At 39.4% G+C, this 22172-nt stretch overlaps 1 protein-coding gene across 2 annotated transcripts in view; it reads right to left on the bottom strand.

Moving 5' to 3' along the window:
• The window catches only part of GRID2 (glutamate ionotropic receptor delta type subunit 2), a gene marked incomplete at both ends in the record, with an annotated part of 691297 nt that overhangs the window by 71543 nt on the left and 597582 nt on the right, over positions 1-22172 (bottom strand). For both annotated transcript variants that reach the window (XM_079534493.1, XM_079534494.1), the window contains one exon: positions 16013-16208. In XM_079534493.1, coding sequence (XP_079390619.1) covers positions 16013-16208 — 196 coding nt within the window. The remainder of the gene's footprint in view (positions 1-16012; positions 16209-22172) is intronic.

Genomic DNA, 22172 nt, shown 5'->3' with positions numbered 1-22172 from the left:
GTAAAATAACTCTTGCTCTGTCAAGACTTCCCCTTTACATTATTTAGCTGACCAAGACTGGAATAGTCAAGTCAGCTTTCAAATTGGAAGATGCAAATACAGAGCTGTGGTTTACTACTGAGTCTACTTCCTTTTGCAGAAATGCAATCCAATCTGATAAAGCAGGGATACTCTCTAAACCAAAGAATGAAGGCATATTCAAATGTACAGTTCTCTAAATTGAGATTATAATTGGCATCTCTGGAAAGAAAAAAATACCACCTTGAGTATTTTCTTCAACCTCTATCATTCCCAAATAAATCCTATATATTACCAGCCAGAATTTCAGTATGAGCTCTTTTGAATTAATTTCATGTATGTCTACTTTGATTCCCTTCCATGATCTCATATCATATTCAATTTTTTTGTTTCCCTGCTCTGTTTTCCATCTGCTGCTTACTTCATTACATCCAAAAGCATTTAATATTCAAGCTAATCAAGAATAAGATGCTGTTTAAAGAAAACCATCTCCCTTCATTTAGCTTTTAGCACAACTATAGCATAAGCCCAGACACTCATTTTAATAATAGCATCATCTGAAGGACTAAAAGCATTTTGCAGACATTCATTTACTTATGCTCACATTTCCTTGTGTGAGAAATTATTCCTGCCTTTATTGTTACTTGCTTAATGTGCACCAACAATATTTTTCCTGACTATGCTATGAACTGCAACATTTAAACATTTTCCTTAGCAATATTTGGGTCTCCAAGAGAGATTTACATAATAATTTGCATGTAAAGGCAGCACTTGAGCAAAATTTTAACACCTGAAGCCAAAATTTTGATTGTTAAAAAACTGTGGCTCATAAACATGTTTTGTTTTTTTTTTTTCATGGCAAATTCCACTATTAGAACAAGCACTAGCTGCCTGTCTCTGTTCTACTGAATGAAGTCCCTTGAAAGTGGTGGTGGGGTACCAGCACCCATTGAGAAGCCCAGCTCAGCACTCTCCTCAATGCATACAAAATTGGGACTGCTGGCATGCATGAAACAGAATTTAAAGGTTTTCTGATTTGAATCTGTCACCATCTTCTGACTACCTGCAGTGTAGGAAGCTGGCCCACACCCTCTCTTCATACTGCTGGACACAGATTATTTTTTTCAGTGTTTTACACAGGTGACAAATTCAGTCTGATTTGGACCAAAGCATGCTCCAGTACCTTGGATCAAGCACAAGGCGGCTGTCCCAGCCATCCATCTCTTATACAAAGAAATACCCATGAACTGCAGCCAGAATTGGGGAAAGATTGATACTTGATGATTGATGTTGAGGTTTCTAGGAAATTTTTATCAAGGTTAGGGATACAACTTAAGGCGACAGAATCACAGAATGGCTCGGGTTGGAAAGGACCTCAAATATCAGCCAGCTTCAGCCCATCTGCTGTGGGCAGGGTTGCCACCCACGAGATCAGGCTGCCCAAGGCTCTATTCAACCTGGTCTTGAGCACATTCAGGGATGGGGCAAGGTGTCACATCCTAGATTTGTTTACTCACAAGTTAAGATCTCTTGCTAGAAACTTATTATAGGGGAATACTATCCTGGGCTTAGAATGATACAACAACTAGAGTTTCTCCATGATTGGTACTTCAACCAGAACCCCTTGGTACTTACACACTTGTATAGTACCAGCTGCTAATCCATTATTGTTGTTATATTTTATTATTATTATTTTTAACAGACACATTGCATTTTCCACATGCTCCATTCCGTTAGTTATACCCCTCCATGTGTTATATTCAGGAGGGAATGGGGTCTGCTTTGTTTAACTACTAATTCTGCAAACTGCCACAAACACTAATCAGCCTCTGTGCAGCAGGAGATCTTTGGAGTCAGGAATGGTAAACAGCTCTTTCTTGCCACTGTGATCCCAGCACAGGAGTCGTGCTGTCTGTTTGGATCGGGCATTTTATGCAAACCAATAGGAGAATGAAATGTGATTACAGCCTGGTTAAAAGGCTTCTTAAAACACTCCACATGGCACTTGAATCCTCTCCTCCCTTATCTTAGCTATTAAAAAGACACTGAATTACTGCCAATCACATGTTCAAACCAGACAACTGCCACCTAACTCAAATACAGAATTGCCTGCTGGCAATTTAACTGGAGAGGAAAAAAAAATAGTAAAAACAGTGGAAAAAAATATCATCACTCTTTAGTCCAAAGAAAGATTCTGCTAATTTAATGGAAGATTCCTAGCTTCATTTTCAGTTTCAGACAGCCAGTTTACAAATCTAGGATACCTTCCTCGATGCCATACTGTTACTTCTAAATTTTTAACCTGCTGGCAGAAAAGTTCACTCCATCTACACTTACTTCCCCCAAAAACCACTCAAAAAAGAAATGCCTCCTCAGCTGCTTGAATCAGGTCAGACAGAGACAGCAGCAGGAGGCACCTTAATATAGGGTACAGAAAAGAAACACACTGGTTTTCTAAGGATTTTGTTGCTTATGAATGGTGCCAGGCTAACATCGGAGAATGAAAAGTCTTTTTCCATTTGCTTTTGTTATTGCCTGTCTCATCATACTGACATGCTCATCTTGAAGGTCTGAGGGATCTGGTTTTCTCTCTCTCACCTATTTGATCCTCTGCCCCTCCACCAGTGCTGCTGTATTGGTGACTCTAGCCAGGTACAACCTGAAGAGCTGGAAGTAGTGTGGATGCCGTAAAAGCCCCTCCACACACTCCCAAAGGAGCTCAGATAGACGATGGCAGGACAGGCATCAGCAGTAACATCCTTCTGGGTCACTCCCAGCCCCACCCACAGCTGCAGTATTCACACAGAGTCCTAGTTTTCTTCAGAATGTTTTCAGAGCCCCTGCAGATGTCAGAGCCCAGATGTTGGAAAGGAAAACTGCGTGAAAGCTTTGGCTCTGCTGGATGTGATTTGAAACTCCCTGAAATATTTACTGGGAGCTGAAGTGGTGTGTTTGCATTTCACATCACCCCAGATGAGGCATATAGAATAAGGCTGGAGAGCAATAAAACCCACAGGAGCCGCTGCTCATGTCCCAGCCCAGAGGCTCAATGTAGCCTGACAGCCTCGCTGCTGCAGACCACGTGCTCCTGCAGTCCTTTAGAGAAACAACCCCCTGCCACCCAAACACCAAATGTTATTTTCACAAGTATGATTTAAACCCACAGAAGCTAATCGCATGGTTGGCAATCCACTCTGGTAGGACACCGTGCAACATTCACTCAGTCTGAACCCTTAAATCTGAAATGTCTTCTCTCCACACTTAAGCAGAAAACAAACTTTTATTTTCCTCACAGGAAATTGATATATTCCTACAAAATGGAACTCTACTAGAAGAATTCCAGCTCTCTCTAATTTGATAATTTAAGACACTGTTAGAGAGCAACCAGAAGCAGAGTTTGCATAGCTTTCATACTCTCCCAGACCAGATGTTTTAAGACTGGTCCTTAGGGATCACTCTGGCTCTACAACCTGTAATTGTGCTTAAATGCACACAGTTATTTAGAAACACAGACCTGGAGTTTGTAAACATGGGCAACATTTTGGGGAATACTCAGATAAAATGTTGAATTCCTGTTTTATACTTGAAAAAATTAAGACCTTTCTACAAAGTATTTCACAAGAAGGTATCTTAAACAACACTGGAGTTCTTCCTTTTTTTTTTTTTTTTTTTTTTTTTTTTGAGATTAGGATGTCTTTAAGATCAGTCTGATTTATTTAAAGCTTACAGTAGTTAGACACTTGATTCTTACATACAATAGAGACTGGAATCATAGAATGGTTTGGGTTGGAAGGGACATTTTACAAGATCTACTTCCAAACCCCCTGCTACAGACAGGGACATAAACCAAGTTGCTCAAAGCTCCATCCAGCCTGGCCTTGAATGCTTCCAGGGAAGGGCATCCACAGCATCCCTGGGCAACCTGTTCCTGTGTCTCACCACTGTCACAACAAAGCATTTCTTCCTGATTTCTAGCCTAAATCTAAAATAATTGGAATACTTTCTCTTTATTCCGTCTCTACCTGCCCTTCTAAAAAGTCCCTCCCCAGCCTTCCTGTAGGCCCCCTTCAGGTACTGGAAGGCCGCTATAAGGTCCCCCCAGAGCTTTCTCCAGGCTGAATAGCCTCAGCTCTCAGTCTCTCCTCATAGGGAAGGTGCTCCTAGAAAAGGCTGATTTTGCTAAGTATGCTATTAGAGCCTTTCAGTTTAATTTTCCTGCACTATCCTTACTATTTCACTAGTGTTTCATCACCTACAAACTTGCTTATTAATGTATTGACTTATCTAAGAGTATTATTCTTAACAATTGGTATCAGAGAAGCTACAGAAACTCCTTGAGATCTCTTCTTTTGCTTTTCTATTACAGCTCTAAGACTATTAGAATTGAAAAGTTCTGATTGATTTCATGAGGGACTATTAAATGTCTTAGGTAATTTGCTACAAATGTATTTTCTGCAATTAGCTGATCTCTGGAATATATATATATTTTTTGTTCGCTTTTGTTTGGTAACAAGTTATTTCACAGAAATGATATAAATCTGCTAGGTCAAGCTCTTTCATAAGCAATTGCTATAGCAGCTCCACAAATATCAACCAACATCTCTCTGCTACCTCTTAGACTTCTCTCACCATTTCTGCTTTGTAGACTCATTGTCCAAGACATGCTTTAGAGCTGAAATGTGGTGCTTTATATATCCCATTCTCATTGCTTCTATTCATAGTTTTCTCTCTGCTGCACATATCCTTTAGACAACCTTACATTCAAACCCATCATTTGCATTTGCTAATGCATCAAAATGCATCTGGGTTTCATTAAAATATGTTAATACACAGAAACGATAGCTGGAAACATTTAAGCAAGAAAGTGAATATATTACCAAGTTCTGCGCCTGAAGCAAGGGTGCTCTCCTGTTTCCATCTATTGATCATTAGTCAGAGACTACATTTCCCCTGATCTGAGCGTGATATGTCCCCAGTGCAGCCCACCATACTGTGAGCCTGAAGCTGGCTTCAAAGTGACAGCCAGAATTTTGGAAAGCTTTGTTGGATGGTGAACTGAAAATCTCAAAACTCATTGCAGAGATAAACAGCAAGACAGCGTGAGGGAATGGGGATAGCAAAGGCGATGTCTGACTGCATACAGAGAGATGAGATGGGGAAAAGAAGAAAGGCTCTGAGAGCTGGGAAAGAGTTGTAAGAGCTGGAATCCAAACAGAAAGAATAAGGAGTCAAAAATCAGAAGAAAAAAAAAAAAGGAAAAGCAAGAGGGAAGGAACAAAGTCAAGAAAATTCAAAAGAAATGAATGAGTTGAAGTTGCTGGAGTCTCTGTAGTTCCCACACACCCTTGGTATGGTGGGTACTACTCACATCCACAAACCTGGAAATATTACAGAACCTCTACAGGAGAAGCACTAAGTTAATGGAGATAAAATGGAGAAATAAGAGCTCACAGGAGCAGAATAAGAGACCTTTCATGTCTCCTGTAGTTACATGAGAGCCCTCCAGACACCCAACTACTCCTCTCTATCAGGCATTTTATAGGATTTTTCTCTCTTAGGATAACAAGATTCCAAAAGAACAGATAAGGGCATGGCCACACCACTCTACCATGGAGAGGGAGGCAAGACCCAGAGACAGTGCAGCAAGAAGCAGTGGCTCTTGTTTTGCATAAGTGAGGAAAGGAGGCACCAGCAAGGAAAGAAATACTATCCATATTTCTATTTCCTCTGGAAGCAGTAATATTCAATGGATATTTTCCACTGATTATTTTGAAAAAGGGCTACAGAATTAGGTCTGGAAACAAAATAAAATAGGTAGTTGGTTAAATTGCTCAATTGCAATTATCTTTGTCACCTTCCCACAGCAAAATGGCTACAAGAAGTTCTTTGGATTAAACACCAGAGAAGTCCTCAAGAACTATATTTTATTTAGCCCAAACTTTGCTTCCTCAAAGGTTGCACAGAAAGCACGCACATTTGAGGGGCAAGACCAGGAAAGTCTATTCTTAGGAACTTGTAACTTCCATAAGGAGTCTTTCTTGCTAAATAAAAAGCTATCTCATAGACCTAAGGGATTACAGCACTTTAATGTCACATTCATCTCAATTCCCACTAGATCAAGTCAATGACCACTTGCGAAAGAGGAATGACATGCAAGCAGCACATTCTGGTTCTGAAAACAATAGATGCTAATGAAGCAAAGCCACAAGAGCTGAGCTGAAAGTCACCCTGCAGTAATACAACCTGAGATAACATACTGCTACTCAAAAATCCCAACACAAGTTGTAGACACACGAGTTGAGGTTCACTGCGCTAATAGCATCCCAGCAGAGCTTGCTTATTCCTCCACGACTTTTGGTCACACCGTCTTTTTTAGAAACACTAAGTCATAAACAGAAGACTCTAGGAAAATATTGTGTATAGGTTTAGTAATAGCACAAGAAGTAAATTTCTGTTGGAAAAAACGGTAGAAGTTTATAGTCTAGAAAAAAAATCACCTGCATCGTATTTATGTTTTATAGTCAGAAGCCATGTCAAGACAAAAGTTGCTCCAACAACAACACCAAAATGACTCCCCAACAAAACGGCCCTTAGAACATTTCTACCCCAAAGGGTTTCTCTCTCAAAGCCTTCTCAGGATTTGCAGCTGATAAACAGAAATGAGAACATCATCTTGTTTTGCTTTTAATTGAGAAAATAACAAATATATCTACAAAGACATCTCCTGTTCCGCACACTTCACCAAAGCCCATATTTCATTCATGAGATGGTTTGTAACAGCACCCATGAGAGCTGTTTCTCTTTTAGGCCTCTCCTCTGCTACCACATAGTAAATACAGTCATCACATAAGGAACGCTCAGAAAACTTTTATGGAGTATGACAACAGCATTGCTCCGTTACACCCCAACTATAGTTTCTTTCTTAGGGGTAACTAAAGTAGGCATACTTTCATCATCTGTCTCTGTTTAAGTCACTCTTTCTCCCAAGTGCCCCCATTAAACAGTGTGGCCACCTGAGAGAACTTCAGCAGAAGAAAAACGTTAGTAATCAAATTTCATTATTCTAACATACTCATGGCCTGCTTTCATAACCACAGACCACAAATGAACCTTATTTTAAAATTATTTCCTAATTGTCAGATTTCTTACCCGCCTTTCCCTTCCAAAATTTCCCACTCCCAAAAAAACCCCACTTCAGAACAGGGCTTAGCATTTCTGCCATTAATTACTTGTCAGTGCAGATGCAATCAACACCCACATCGCTTAGTTAGTCAGAAATTTGGAATCTCTGATATATGGTGGTATAGCAATTAAACAGTTCAATATGATAGGAAAAGTATTACAACAAAGGGATGATAACGGAAGGACCAGCACCACCACAGAAAGGTAGTATAAAGAAAGGGAAGAAGACTGCTCACCCATAGCAGAAGACTCCAGGTTTGTAGGGGAAAGCTTCACCAAGGAGAGATCTCAAGAAAAGATTCTTCCTTAGTGGCAGTCAGCCCTTAAACAGGGTCTAGAGGTGCAGCCAGGCTTCACTCCTTCCAGTCACACAGCTGAATTGCCTTCACCTGTGCTCCCATGGTTGACAGGGTCTTTTCCACAGGTGCTCAATCAGTGGTTCAGGCCATGACTCAGGAGTTCCCATACAGATGGTCAGGATTACAGTGCTTAGATAGGACATAGAAACATTTCTACAGAGTTGACCTACCATCAGGACAGGATGCGCTCCAGGATTAACTTTCTTGGCATCATCCTAATTAGTTCACTTCTAAATGAAAGAAACCTCAAGTGAGATCTCCACTGACAAACCTTTGTCAGCAGAGATGAAGGTGCCCCTCTGGTCTGTCATGTGAAAAGATGACTACAGGGTCAGAAATGGCCTAAGGTGAAAAGAATTCGATGTCTGGCCATCAGGATGAAGTGTGGGAACCCCTCCCATCTCATGCCCAGCCCTCAGAGGGCTGTCAGCTATTCTGTTTAAAGCAGAAAAAGTCTGATCTCAGTTCTCTGCAGAATGGTAGTCTACAACAGTCAAGCAAAATTAGTTCCGCGGGGTATTATTTTACCATTTCTTATTTTCTTTTTCTTTGTTTTTTTCTTTGTTTTTATTGCCTTTTCCAGCTGCGAAACATGATCTTATTGTGATAGGTACTGTACAAAATAAGCCACCAAGAAAAATAGCTTCCCAGACTAGACACTCCCAGCCTTTCTCTAGAGAAGGAAATTGTCTGTCTACAATAGTTAGGAATGAAAGCTGGGCACTTAAATTAGGCCCCCAAAGTTACATGCAGTGGGAACATTGTTGTAGCCATGACAGTTTGATGATCTAAGTGAAGCAAAGTTTTAAGAGAAAAGTAAAGAGAAGAAGGGATATAACAGGGTGAGATGCCTAAATAACCTGGTCTTCAAAGCCTCGTCTGAGAGCAAGAAGAAAACTTCAGGATTATTAAAATGTCTCTGAAATGCAATTACATATATGTGAGATAATCGAAGAGAAAAATGTAGCTAGCAACAAAAAAGCTGTACCAATATGAGAAAATAAGGACTGTTTGCTCAGTCAAAACATTTTTCCTCCCCCTTCTTATTACTGTACCTGTTAGAAACTTTAGCTCCTATGCTCATCTTTTGAAGTTAGGCTATATCTTTTCTTTGAGACTTCTTCTCTGGAGATGTTAAAAACCTGTCTGGACACCTACCTGTGCAACCTGGTCTAGGAAGCCTGCTTTGGAAGGGAGGTTGGACTAGATGATCTCTCGACATCCCTTCCAGCTCCTACAATTCTGTGATAAAGGTGCAAAAGTCAGACAAAGACAGATTGTTTTCTAAGAAATACCCTTCCTCTGTGCATAATCAATGAATGTACAGATACTATAATTATGAAATATACCAGAGAGCTTACTTAAGCAGTTATTATACCGAAGTAGAATAGATAGAATGCTTTCCCGTATCCTGGGCTCCCTATGGAAGTCCAGAGGAGGGGATCTCCAGAAGAGATCCTTCCCCACTGGTAGTCAACTCTCAAATAGGTCTAGGAGAGGTGGAGCCAGGCTTCACCTGTGCTACCAGGGCTGACTCATTGCTCGCCTCAGGTGATCAATCAGAGGTTCATGTAGTGATTCAGCTTCCCATACACTCTAGTAATGGGTGTGTTCATGAAATTGGTTTATTGTGGGTTATAGTAGTTCCTCAGTTACATCATATCTATGTTAGTATTTAGATTGCTATAGCATTAATTCTGTCTCTTCTTATTTGGCAGTTATAAAGTAAGCTAAATGAAGGGAAAGAGCAGAGAGTAACAACAAAACAGAGTGGCTCAGTGGATAGGCTGTGGTCATAGTACACTAGAGACCTAGTTGTCAAGACTTTTCTTAGTGCAAGAATAAAGGAGAACATGAAGGCATTTAGAGAAGAAGACTGCCTGGAGGGAAAACTTCTCCCTTGGAGAATGCAGAAATATGGTTAAAAGAGAAAGGAGTTGCACTCGTGCACTGGAAACTCACACTAATGATTTTTCAGTTCAGAAATACGAAAACTACAGGTGGAGTGCCAACTGACTGTGAGGGGCCTTGAAAGGCAATACAGACACCCTCTTTTTTTTTTTTTTGTTTTGAATGGGGGGGTTGGGGAGTGTGCGTGCAGCAGCATTTTCAGTAGAACTAAGCACAGTGTAAAGTTCAGAGAAATCTGCTAAAAATTGCTATATTCGAGAACTGGAGGTTGTATGGCTAAATTGTATCTTATGAAGGGTAAACTGGCAAAACTTACACACATTTGGATACAAACATTAAGACAAGAGATAAACTGATAACGACTGACATCAGAATATAAACCTGGGCAAGAAAAAGCCACAAGAAAGAAAATGGAAAGTAAAACCAGATGGAAGATGTAAAGCTAGCAACTATAGGAATTATTTATGTTGAACTAAAGCGAGACACCCATGAAAGACATTAGAGCAAAGCACACGTGTTTAATTTCAGATACAAAGAGGTCAGTTTCAAACAGGAAAAACAGAACTGCAAGGTTTTGGAGTTACCAGCTGACTTCCTTTGGTTTGAGAATCCCCAGGGATGAGTTACAGATAGAAAATACAATGGTCTCAGGAATAGCATGGCCCACAGAAACTGAACAGATCTCAAATATTCTCCAAAATAAGAGAGGACTAAGAGGGAGAGCAAGCAAAGACAGTCATGGATGGGAGAACGGCCTGTCACCACAGCAGGATGCCACTTAGTGACATCTGAGACTGCTAAAAGGACTGGCAGGGATTTGCAGATTGAAATTTAAATAGAGGTCATTAGTAACTCGGATGGAATTGTGGTGAGAGCACAAGGTGGAAAGTACATTTGGGAGCACATAAGATGAAACAGAAGGTGAACTAACATCAAGTTTTCAGGAAATTTTAGAGATGAAAGGAATACAGCACTCACTGGCTTGGTTGTTGGATGAATACATGTGTGCAGATCTATTTTTTGATATGCAGACTGACTCAAATTTTGCCTTAAATTGTGAATGGAATAAAGCCAAACTGCATAAAAGAAGAACTTCCACAGGTATCCTACTCCAGATAAAAATCACTAGAAAGTCCAAATTAGATCAAATTTTGGAATATGTTTTGGAATATTCATGAGGTAGAGGAAGCCTTTTGCTGAGCCCACCTTACATACTGATAAAATGAGGCAACGAGAAGCTTTACATTTCACTTTTGAAACTAAATTCAGAATCTTCCTTGTGCTCTGTTAACCGTCACAGTTCAGTTATTAAACATCCCAAACACCCTGATCCCAGGCTAATTCAGATATCTAACAGCCTTTTGACAACACCTGAAGGTAAGATCATACTACATTTCCAGTGCTTTCTGGCCAGATATTTAGTAATCTGCATTTTTTTCACTATTTTATGTTTGTTTAAGCACTAGATATAAGAGCAAAGATACACAGGATTGCAGAAGAAAATCATTCTCCAGGCTGGTTGTTCTTTAGGCTTAAGCAAGTTGTGATAAGCTTGTTAGAAAAGTGCTTTGCAAGGAAATATAACCCCCTCCCACCTTAAACTGACACACTGACAAACTATGGTACTTTGAACATTACAGTGCCAGAGGATCGTGCATTCGTCCTGTCATTATTAACAGCACACTGATGGTAAATTGGGCTCAGACTTGGAGTTGAGACTTGCTTTCCAGGAAGAGGCTGCAATACCACAAATAAGACAGAGACAGACCATCTGTGACCAATCAAAGCAAGGATGGCAGGTGAGTTTGGTACCCCTAAGCACCTGTCAGCTCCAAACCACAGACCATAAGGGAAAAGGCAATTGCAAAATAAATACTTTGCACCCTCAGCTGAGGGGCTGAAACATCAATGCTTTAAGGATACTCCTGAACATTATTACTGGTGCAGAAGCAACAGAACATCTCATCTGTCCAAGAAGAATCACCTCCAGAGGCAGAGAGAAACCAGCGTATATGTTGATAATTAGTTTCCTAACCAAAAACTTTGCAATGCAGCTGATCCCTTTGGAGAGAAAACATACAGGAGATTGGAGTGCAGTACCAGCATTTTTATGTGCTCTTGCCTTTTTCATTTCTTATTCGTTCCACTACAGAACTACAGTATGGCTTCAATATCTAAAAAGTCTGCTTGGCTATCTCCTGTTTTTGATGTTCTTTTACTGGCTAGCTGCATTGTCAGAGATGTCCATAACATCGGACTTGAAAATATTAACTAGGTCTCTCTGTAATATAATGAGAGTATCTGCTACCAGAATGACAGTTTCAATGGCAAGTTGGTAAATAAATCAGATTAATTACCTAGTTTAGGAGTTTTCTGCCCCATCAACAGATGCCATTACTGTTGCAAAGGAAGAATAACTATGTCCCAGTCATTGATAATTTGTTCTAGCACAGATATGCAAATCATTATTACTCATTTCCTCCCCAGAAAAATCACCTCAGAAAAGCTTTGTTATGGCCTATTCATAAGTAGTTTAAACAATAATGTTATTACTGTTAAGAATATTCTCAGGAATGTAAAACATCCTAGGAAAAAGAAAAACCTCAGCAATTGTTCGCATGTTTCCAATACAGGTAAAATGACAGGAAAATGAAAACATCAAGACTGAATTTCTTTTGATACTGTGATCAGTTTTAGGGAGGAAGTATGAATGCACTAGAATTGATAGAGTAAAATGAGTTTCTTGTATTGCACCATCCAAAAAACATTAATTCTCCTGGCAGTCATCCTCAAGTTTCCTACAAGCTAAATATTTTGCACACAGAGTTAAACAGACAGAGGTTACAAATGCATTTTGATTCTGCCTAAGCAGCCTGGGAGAGGAATTTTCCACTTTATACTGCTGAGAAAAATGGAGATGCTGTAGGCTACAGTGTCTTGTTCAGAGGAATGAGGTGGGGAGGATAGGGCATTAGGCACTATTATACTCTAGGGAAGAAAGAGCAGACAGGGGCACAATGGAAGCACTTCATTATATTTTAAATGGGAATAGTTCCAAGGATAGGAAAGCCTGTGGTGCTTGTAAAGGATTAAGCAGGGTAATGTGCTTTTTAAGAAGACATAAAGAGGTATGTAATGTGATATGTTTAAGCCTAAATGATTTTCTTGGAGTCCTCAATGAATGTTTAAGCAGGCATGACTTAGGCCTTGGTAAATCCCCTCTGAATAAATAACTTCCCTGAAAATCGAGATTCCTTTGACGGAACGGGATGTATATTTCATAACCTATGCAAAAAAAAGGGAAATCAATTTGAGATACATGAAATACTTAGGAATAATAAAGGAAAAAAATAAAAGGAGACAAAAGTGACTATTTTCTGGAATAATCCAAGCATATACAGGAATACAGATAACTCTCCAACTGTTTTGATTTCACAAAGCAGGAAGGCCAACAGCTGAATGCTTCTCTTGCTCTGATATAGATCTTCAACTGCTTTTTGTTTTCCTTTGAGAAGAGACAATAACCTACAGAAATTAGAAAAGTGCCTGTACTCTTCAGGTTTTCTCCAGTTTGAGGTATTCAAAACTGCTGTCCTTTCAAGGTAAATCCAACCAGCTGCTGTCTAACAGGACCTGATATACATGTGTAAACTGCTGTTCACGTGGATGCTCAATGATGTGTATGCATTTGATTTATGAGAAGGACAAAAGCAATATATATCAAACATCAGAAACTTAAATTAGCACAATTTTCCCATCCTTTTTTTCTTCCCTGCCTTACCACCAGGAAAAACAAGTCAATGCTGCAGACATTCCGTTGCAAAATGGGATTATATAATCACTGTCATTGGGCTACAACTTGCTCTCACTTGCACAGGTGACTATGACTTGCTCTCACAGGCACTGACTTCTCCATGAAGTCTCTGGTCCAGCAAATGCATCATCTTGCTGAGCAAGAAATAATACGCTGAATACATCAGCATTTGATCCCCCTCCTCCTGTTTAAAGATACATTCTACTGCTACTTTCCTCCAAATATTTGAAGAACAGAAATGAGATAAAACAGTGGGATTTGAAGATATAATAAAAATGCTTGGTTAAGCCTCTTCAATATCCTGATGCCTGACTGTCTAAACATGTCATCTTGTGACGGGTACTTGCAAACTGTTCACTTCAGAGAGAGTGCAGCAGGGCCTGGACATCCCACTGTTATGTGATGCTTTCATATTGGTTAACAAAGCACAAAGGGACACCCAGTGGTTCGTTTTGTCCAGAACTATAATCTGGTTGTGTTAGTGGCCCCAGTGCAGCCTGTTAAATTCATTCGAAGCTCCGAAAAGCATTACAAAGTATATATATAAGCAGAGAGGACCCACCAATTCCTTCCTGTGAAATGTTGTCTTTCAAGCTATTCCACAGATCATAGTCCCCGCCTTTTATCAATTATCTTTTGTAAAGGATACCACCCATAAAGCTGGTCAAGCATTGGAACAGGCTTCCTAGGGAGATGGTTGATGCCCCATGCCTGGCAGCATTTGAGAGTCACTTGTATAATGCCTTCAGTAACACAGTTTTAACTGTTGGTTAGCCCTGAAGAGGATGGGTAGTTGCACTAGGTAATCTTTCAAAGTCCCTTTCAACCTAACTGTTCCATTCCACTCTACTCTAATTTCCCATGCCTAAGAGTAGCTTTTATCATCACATTCATCTTCCAGCTGAGGGAGAAGTATCTCAAATGATTCCTGAAAGGGACAGCTTCAGTGGTATTTCTTGTGTTTGCTTGTAAATCAACAGAACTTTCTTCCTGAGCAATCCAAATATGATCTCCCAAAAGCTTTCATGTGAACAGCAGTTGGCGGATAACCTTTATCTCTGTTCTTCCTGTAAGGGAAAAGGAGGAGAGAAACTGCACACACATAGGTGGATATGCATATTCTTTGGAATCAAGCCCTTAGGTATTTTAAAATTGGAGTGTGTCTGGCTTGCTCACATACTGCAGTTTGGTTGTTTGACATCACTTGCAAGTGTTTATTCTTGGGAAGCAGAAAAATGGGAACCCAACAAAACCCAGACAGTTTTGATGGTGTAGGTTTTAAGACAGTAACTGCCACATTCCCAGGAATTAGAAATCAAAGATTATAATCCAGAATTACTTTCCAGTATGACACATCTGTTGTTTTTCCAGGTAAAAGCAATTTGTCAACACACTGCTGACTGTATTGAGTGCTATGCTTAGTATGCTCTGGTTTTTGATTCTCCTGAACCCTCCAGTGTAATCTGGGAAGGAAACCAGGAAGTTCTTATAATACAAGAGGAAAACCCTATCTTTACCAGTTCTTTGTAAACTGAGCTAAAATGTGTATTCTTAAAAAAAAAAAAAAAACAATTTTATCCAGCCAACAAATCTTCAGATTGTTGTCTTTTTTTTTTTTTCTTGTTTTCTCAGCTTACGCCTTTTTCTAAAGGAGTTTCAAAAGTGCAACTCCCCACTCACTCATATCATTTTGTCCTTCACACCAGAAAATATGATACCAGTTATACAGAGTGAACTAGTGATTGTTAAAACTCCAAATCACCTTTGTTCCTTTGTGGTTCCTTTATTACCAAGAGATAAACAGTGTTTCAATCATTCTTTTGAACATAGCCTTTTCTTTTGAGTGTTTGTGTTGTGTCAAAACACAGAAATTACATGTTGCCCTGGCAAATGGATTCCAGTGAAAATGAAACACAGGGTTTGCTCCTGCTTTTAGAAGTCTTTAAATCAAACTTTATCTAAGTACAACTTCATGGATATTTGCCCTGAATAATCAAAACATTTTCAAATTTAAAATAAAATCTGCAAAACACAGTATTGACAAGTTTGATTCTAAAACTTAATGGGAAGACATAATGGTAGGGATAAAAGTTTATACTTTGACACCCATTAACCACTATTCACTTACACTGACCTGCTTCATGAACTACTGTTCTTATAAATGCCCTAGCTGTTAATCAAAAGAAAGGGAGGGAAACGTTACATTCACCAATGTTCCCACAAAGATTGACTCAAATTATGTTTCCTCAGTTAAAAGCATTATAAAATTTGTTGATCATTTTGTTCTACCCTCCTCTCTTGAAACATACGTGATTCAGACTTAACAGAAAGTCTAGATTTTCAGTGTTGGAAGCATACAGAAGTTAATCAATGTCTTGTATCAAAAGTGCTTTGAACTTTGTACAGTACATTGCCATGCATCTTCTGGCATTAGCAGTCCAGTGATCCTATACTCATTTTGCATCCTGACAAATGCTTTCATCTCTCCTACCTATAAATCCTTTTCAGAGTGAACACTCTAAGTACTTAAATTTTAAAACTTAGTTGAAAACAAGTTACCTCACTGAGAAGTCCAAATCCTCTATGCTGATACAACGGGCTTGCAAAAATTGGTACAGGGCATAATCATTATCTGGATGCCAGTTCACCCCTAACAGCAACAACTAAGCAAACCTGGTGTTTACAAGTGAGTCTCCAAATGAAAAGAAGAAGCAAGTCACAACAATACCTTTTGAATGCCTGCAGTCGACTCCAAGACATTGTTCTCTGAACCGTTACTTCTGTTAATCATCCGCCACATTTGGGAATACATGCTGTCCCTCTCAAAAGGATTCATCCCTTTCACTCGTACGTGTTCATAGACCGCAGAGTCCAAGACAGTGCCATAAGGAATATCCGTCTGCCTTGAGAGATCCTGGAGAGACCTTAATTGTTGGTACAGAAAAGACACATAGGAGACTTAAAGCTACATTTTCAACAGAAAAATACTGCAGGCAAGAAAAAGGCAATGTATTAAAAAAAAAAAAAAATGGCTGTCAAGCCAGTTTCTTTTTTTTTTTTTAATTTAATTGACTTTTTTTTTTTTTTTTTAAGACTACCTGAGTCTGAGCATTTTTGTGGTTTAAAAATACAAAAAGGAATATGAAATGAAAGGAAGGGGTGGAAAAAATGAAAGTGAGTGAAAAGAGAACAACGGGGCAAAGGGGAGAAAGAAGTGTTGCAGTCTCTCCAGCCACACGTAGCAGATTAACTGTGTTAAATTCTCTTAACGGCTACACTCACCAAAAACAGCTTTCTGAGCTACCAGTTCATGTGGCAAAGAAGAACTTTTTGGTGCAATTCCTGTGCTGAACAATGCACCCGCCACACAGAGCAGATTGCATCCTATACAATTTTCAGCAATGAGATGATTTCTCCTACAGTTTCATGAAATGCCTCTCTATTGTGGTTCACGTTACTCTGATAGATTTGCACTACTTTACATATTATGTAGTCTCATTTGTTCCCTACAAACAGAAAAATATTAACCAGTTTAGAAGCTTCTAAAACACCTCAAATACAGCTTTGTCAACCTTGCTTTGCCCTTTATATATATATCTTTACAGTCTTTTAAGTCTCCTTACCTCCCGGCCTTTATTTTTCTGTCCTACAGAATTACTCTCCCATACCTTTGTTTCTTTAATGGCATTTCAAAATAACTATTACAATACATCTAATGCCTAAAATCCATTACAGCTTTCCTGGTACAAATTAACTTTGTATAAACTGCACAAATCTAATGGATGACACCTAAAGACAAATCAAGGATCTCAGTGCTGTCTTAAAGCAAGTTATAGCAAATTGTAAAAGCTCTTTGCAGATGCAGAAAATGCAAAGTCAATGGTAGGAAATTCATTAAAATCCAAAATGCATTTTTGAAACAAGTAAATTCAGAGGCTAGAAAAAGGATATTGCATAGGGGAAAAAACATGAATTCTTAAATGTCCCAGAAATGACACCAAAGACAACACATCTTGAAGGATATATACACCACTGAGCACAACAGAAAGGAAGAAAAGAAGGAAGAAATCAATAGAGACCAATGGAAAGGTTTTAGAGGTTCGCTGAGTCAAAGAGAAATCCTTTGAAATTCAGATATATAAGCAAAGAAAAGCATTGAACAAGAGGTAAATTCTTAATAGATAACATATAGCAAATATGAGAGAGGGATAAATTAAAAAAATTAAAAATCTTTTTAAAAAAATCTAAAATCCTCTCCTCTGTCTCCAACAAGAGGGCATTCCTCTTCAAGAACACAAGCAACAGGAAAATGGTAAAGAATCAGTACACGTACGGGATTATCAAATGAGATCAAAACAGCTGAGAGATGAGGCTTTTACTGAAGCTGAGCATATTGGTCTCTTACTACATAACTGAGATTTGCCCTTTTCTGAGGAAAAGAAAAAAAAACAAAAATGGGAGACTATGGTAGTCTAATGTGTCAGGAGATTCCTAAATTATTTGCTAGCAGACAAACTTACTCATAAACAAAATACTAGACAAATAGATGAAAACAAAACAAATAAAATTTAAAGATAGTCATTAGGTATGTTTCTTCAGGGAAAACAACATTCATCTTAAAAATTACTAGAAAAAAATCAAAAGATTTTAAGAGGTCTTCATCAGACAATATAAAGAAGGGGGAAGTATGGACAGGTAAGAAGGAAGGAATTTAGGTAGGGATTGCTTGGGAGCACTTGACATAGAAGTCCATGGGACCTGAGCGGCTTCACAAAGTGCACTGGGAGAGCAGAGCTTATCTCTTGCAAGACTGCTCACTATCACCTTAAAAATGCAATTGAGACTGAGGGAGATCCATCCCCCTCATCTTGGAAAAAGGACATAACCAGACTGCCTTAAAAAATGATCAAAAATATGATTTAGGGAACTAAGGCTGCTCAGCCTTGATTCAATTTCCAACCGACAACATGGAGTGAGGTTCTCTTGAAGCACGTTTCTGAGCATATGCAGGAAAAAAAGCTGACACAGGTTTACTAGGGCTTACTCAGGCTTAACCAACTGGATTGCCCTCTCCTTTAATAAAATGACTGAGTTTGTGGACAAGACCAGCACAATGGCTGCAAATTACCTTAAGTTTAGCCAGCATTCAGTACTGTCTCCCAAAATATCGTTATATCTAATTTATGTTATTAGGCCTGGCAATGCGGAAAATCAAATGGCTGAAGGTACAAAGCTAGGAGGAGTGGCTGAAACACCAAAAGGCTGTGCTGCCATTCAGTGAGACCCGGAGGTTGGGAGGAGAGGAACATTAGAAGGTTCTGCAAGGGCAAAAGTAGAATCTCACACCCAGGGAGGAATAATTGCATGCATCAGTACAGGTTAGGGAAAGGAGCTCTGCAGAGAAGAACATAGTTGTCTGGGTAGCGAACAGGCTGGCCATGAGCCAGCAGTGTGCTTCTGCGACCAATCAGTGCTACTCTGGGATTCACTAAAAGGATCATGGCCAGCAGCAGGATGAGGGAAGTTATACTCCCTCTCTACTGTACCCTGGTGAGGCTGTATCTGGAATATCATGTAAAGTACCAGGCTCCTCAGTTCAAGAAATACAAGCAGTTTCTAAGAGAGGCCACTGCCATGGTGACAAAGATGATGAGAGGCTTGGAGCATCTCCCTTATGAGGAATGGCTGTAAGATCTGGGACTGATCCACCTGGAGAAGAAATAATACCTAAAGGGTGGTGCCATGTGGATGGGGCCGGGCTCTTTTCAGTGGTATCTTGTGACAGGGCAAGGGGACACTAAATTCTGTATGACATGAGGAAAAACTTATTTTGAGGATGTCAGAGCACTGAATTAGGCTGCTCAGTCTGAGAGTCTGTGGAGTCTCTGGAGATACTCAAGACCCATCTGGATGCTTTCCTGCACAACCTACTTTAGTAGGGAACCTGCATTAGCAGGGGGATTGGGGGCATTCAAGGACCTACAATTCAGTGTTTCTTTGAGTTCCCGACTGGATAATCATGCTCAAAAAGTAGTAGTTAGTGGGTTGTATTACACCTGGAATCCAGTTACAAGTATAACAAGTACAAGGGAATGCATCTCTATCAATATCCTGGAAGAGGTGAGGAAGCACCCTGTTACCAGGTTGTGGGCAGCATGACATAGGCACCTCAAGGACAAAACCTCCATTCAGATGAACCTAGAAAAAACTGGAAGAAGAGGCAAACAGGAACACTGAAATTCAGCAAGAAATGCAAAGCCCTGCACTGTGGTAGGAATAATGTTCTGCAACAACCCACTCTGGGACGTGGCTGTCTGGGCAACAGCTCTGGAAAAAGGCATTCCAGTAGACAGAAGCATGCCTTGCTGAGAAATACTTAGTTTCACCATTACACAAAGTGTTGTGTAAAAAGAAGGTGCATCACAATTGCATTTATAGGCTACATATCTGTCAAAAGCATCACTGACAAAAGGCACTAGACTAATGCAAGATGCTATATTCATCCATTCTTTGCCAGTGCTGCCACTGCCAATATGCTTCTGTATCTCCTGACAGTGCTCAGAAGTGCAACAATCTGTCACAGGATACATATTGTAATGTCTGGTAATTGTTGTGTTATTTGTCATACATATTACTAGAAAAGTACACAGAAAGTATTTATTGAGTCCCCAGTTCCTAACACCACCATCTAGCAAAACTGCAATCATTACTGGATTCTGCATTGCTACATAATATCTACTGTAACAAGCAACAAACGTTTTTCTGAAATATAATTGCTAACAGGTATATAAATGATACATATAACTGCTGCCACAAACAGCACAAAAAGAAAAAGAGCTCCTCTCTATATCTAGCAGCTGTAAAAGCAACCTTACTATTTTCATGTGGGAAAAAATGCTAGACATAAGCAGCTGGTCCAGAGGGGTACTACAGAAAAGCATGGAGGAGTTCTCATTTTATCATGGAGAAAGAAGTGAGAGTGCCATCACACCCAAATGGACCACCAGCACAGAAATTACAAGGATGATTATGTTGACGCCTTCAAGAAGGTGCATCCTAGCTGTCTATTCTGGCATTAACTACAGCCTGCAGCTCTTCACTACTTGGTGTTCTATACTAAAACAAAGGATGCCTCTCAACTTCCCTGTTCCTCAGCTTTGCACATTGTAGGCAGTGCTCTACACTGAGAAAATAACAGTAGCTAGATGACAGTAAGATGGGTTTAAACTCTACAAATGCGAAAAGTACTGAGGCCAGCTGAAAATTCCACTCACTGGTTCACTCAGTCCTATGCTGAGGAGTGAAAAAGGTTTGCAGACTCTGAAATGCCGGTGTGCTCACTGCTGTGCAGACAAGCTGCAGACAGGGAAAAGACTTATCACACCATTGACTACATCCCCTCACACAAACATGCCCAGTGGGATCATAATATGTATGACCTACTTCAGAAAGTGAGTTTTAATAACCAACATCTCCACAGACTTCCACAACAACATTCACAACCTAGCAGCCAAGTTATTGCAAAACAAAGAAAAGCAGCAAACCTCGACAGAACTAGTAAAATTATTAAACCATAGAGGTTCCTTCCTAAGAGAAAGATTTTTCTTTTGCCTCCAGCCTGGTTTGCAGGTTACACATTGCTTGATGTACCTTTATTCCTGGATTAAACAACTCATTCTCTGTTCAGACAACTACACTTAGTGGAGTCAAATGCTAAGTCTCAGTGTGTTACAGCTTGAACACACAATTGCCAGATGAGACCTCAATAAGGAAAAAATTCTAGTTAAAGTGATGTATTTATTCATACTGATTATTCTCTGATGCAGCATTATCTGCTTCGGCTGAGGATTTAATTTTGCAGTAGTTTTACCGATTTCAGTTCAAACATCTGCAAAGCAAAGTAGATGTAAGATATGTAAGGGTATTATAAGCCCACATTTTAAGAAATTCTCTGTTTGGATTTCTTATTTCAAAGCAGTATGATGCAGAAACTGTCAGGTCATGACCTGATAAAGGGGCATGACCAGCCTTGGGAGCACATGTGCAAGCAATTCCCTTGGGCAATGGGAAGGGGTGAATCCAGGATCCATTCCTTCCTAACTTCATTTAAGGGCTGGCAACAAAAGGAGAAGCATACCTACTTGGAGGCCACCTCCTTTCAGATTTCCAGTGAGCCATGATCTTCAGAAAGAATAAGCTATTCCTTTATTACTGAGTTTATTACTGCCCTTCCTGGGTAATCCGATACTAGTTAAAGATAACTCTACCAACTGCTGCCTATCCATGCATACAGTAGCAGGAGTGTTTAAAATCTAGTAAAAAGTAGAATCTGAAAAATTGCTATGAAGCTAAACATCTGTACCTAAGCTTGCATTTATACAAATTCTACTTAAAAGTAAATGACCACTCAGTGCAATACACAAGCTACAGTTGAGTTTATTTTTGATTATCGGTCATGAAGCATTTTGGGGGAAAAATATTATGTGGTCTTTGTTATATTTTCTCTAATTGTAATCACTGAGCCAATACAAATATTATCCTATACCAATTAACAATGCAAGGCTATTCTGAGGATGAATTGAGTCATTTGAGGATGAATTAACAGCAGTTGTGTATTTTACAGCATTTGTTGAGTTTGATTTTTCTTCACCTTAATCAAGCAGAAGAAATCAATTCACTACAGATTAAATACTTTTTAGTAAAAAAACCTGTCTCTGCTTTAAGCTCACAGAAAAATATTTTCACATTGAGTTTTACTTAAGTTTATTTTCCCTAGGCATATCCTCTTCCATAAACTCATTCTAGACAGAGAATTGATAATATGTTGTTATGCATGTTAGCTAAAGGTGTTTGTAAAACAAAAAGCAAACAAAACGATGAAAATGTAG

This window comes from Tetrao urogallus (genome assembly GCF_951394365.1).
Source record: "Tetrao urogallus genome assembly, chromosome: 4".
In the NCBI taxonomy this organism is placed as follows: Eukaryota; Metazoa; Chordata; class Aves; order Galliformes; family Phasianidae; genus Tetrao; species Tetrao urogallus.
The sequence above is the reverse complement of the archived record's forward strand: the minus strand, read 5'-3'. Positions and strand labels throughout refer to the sequence as shown.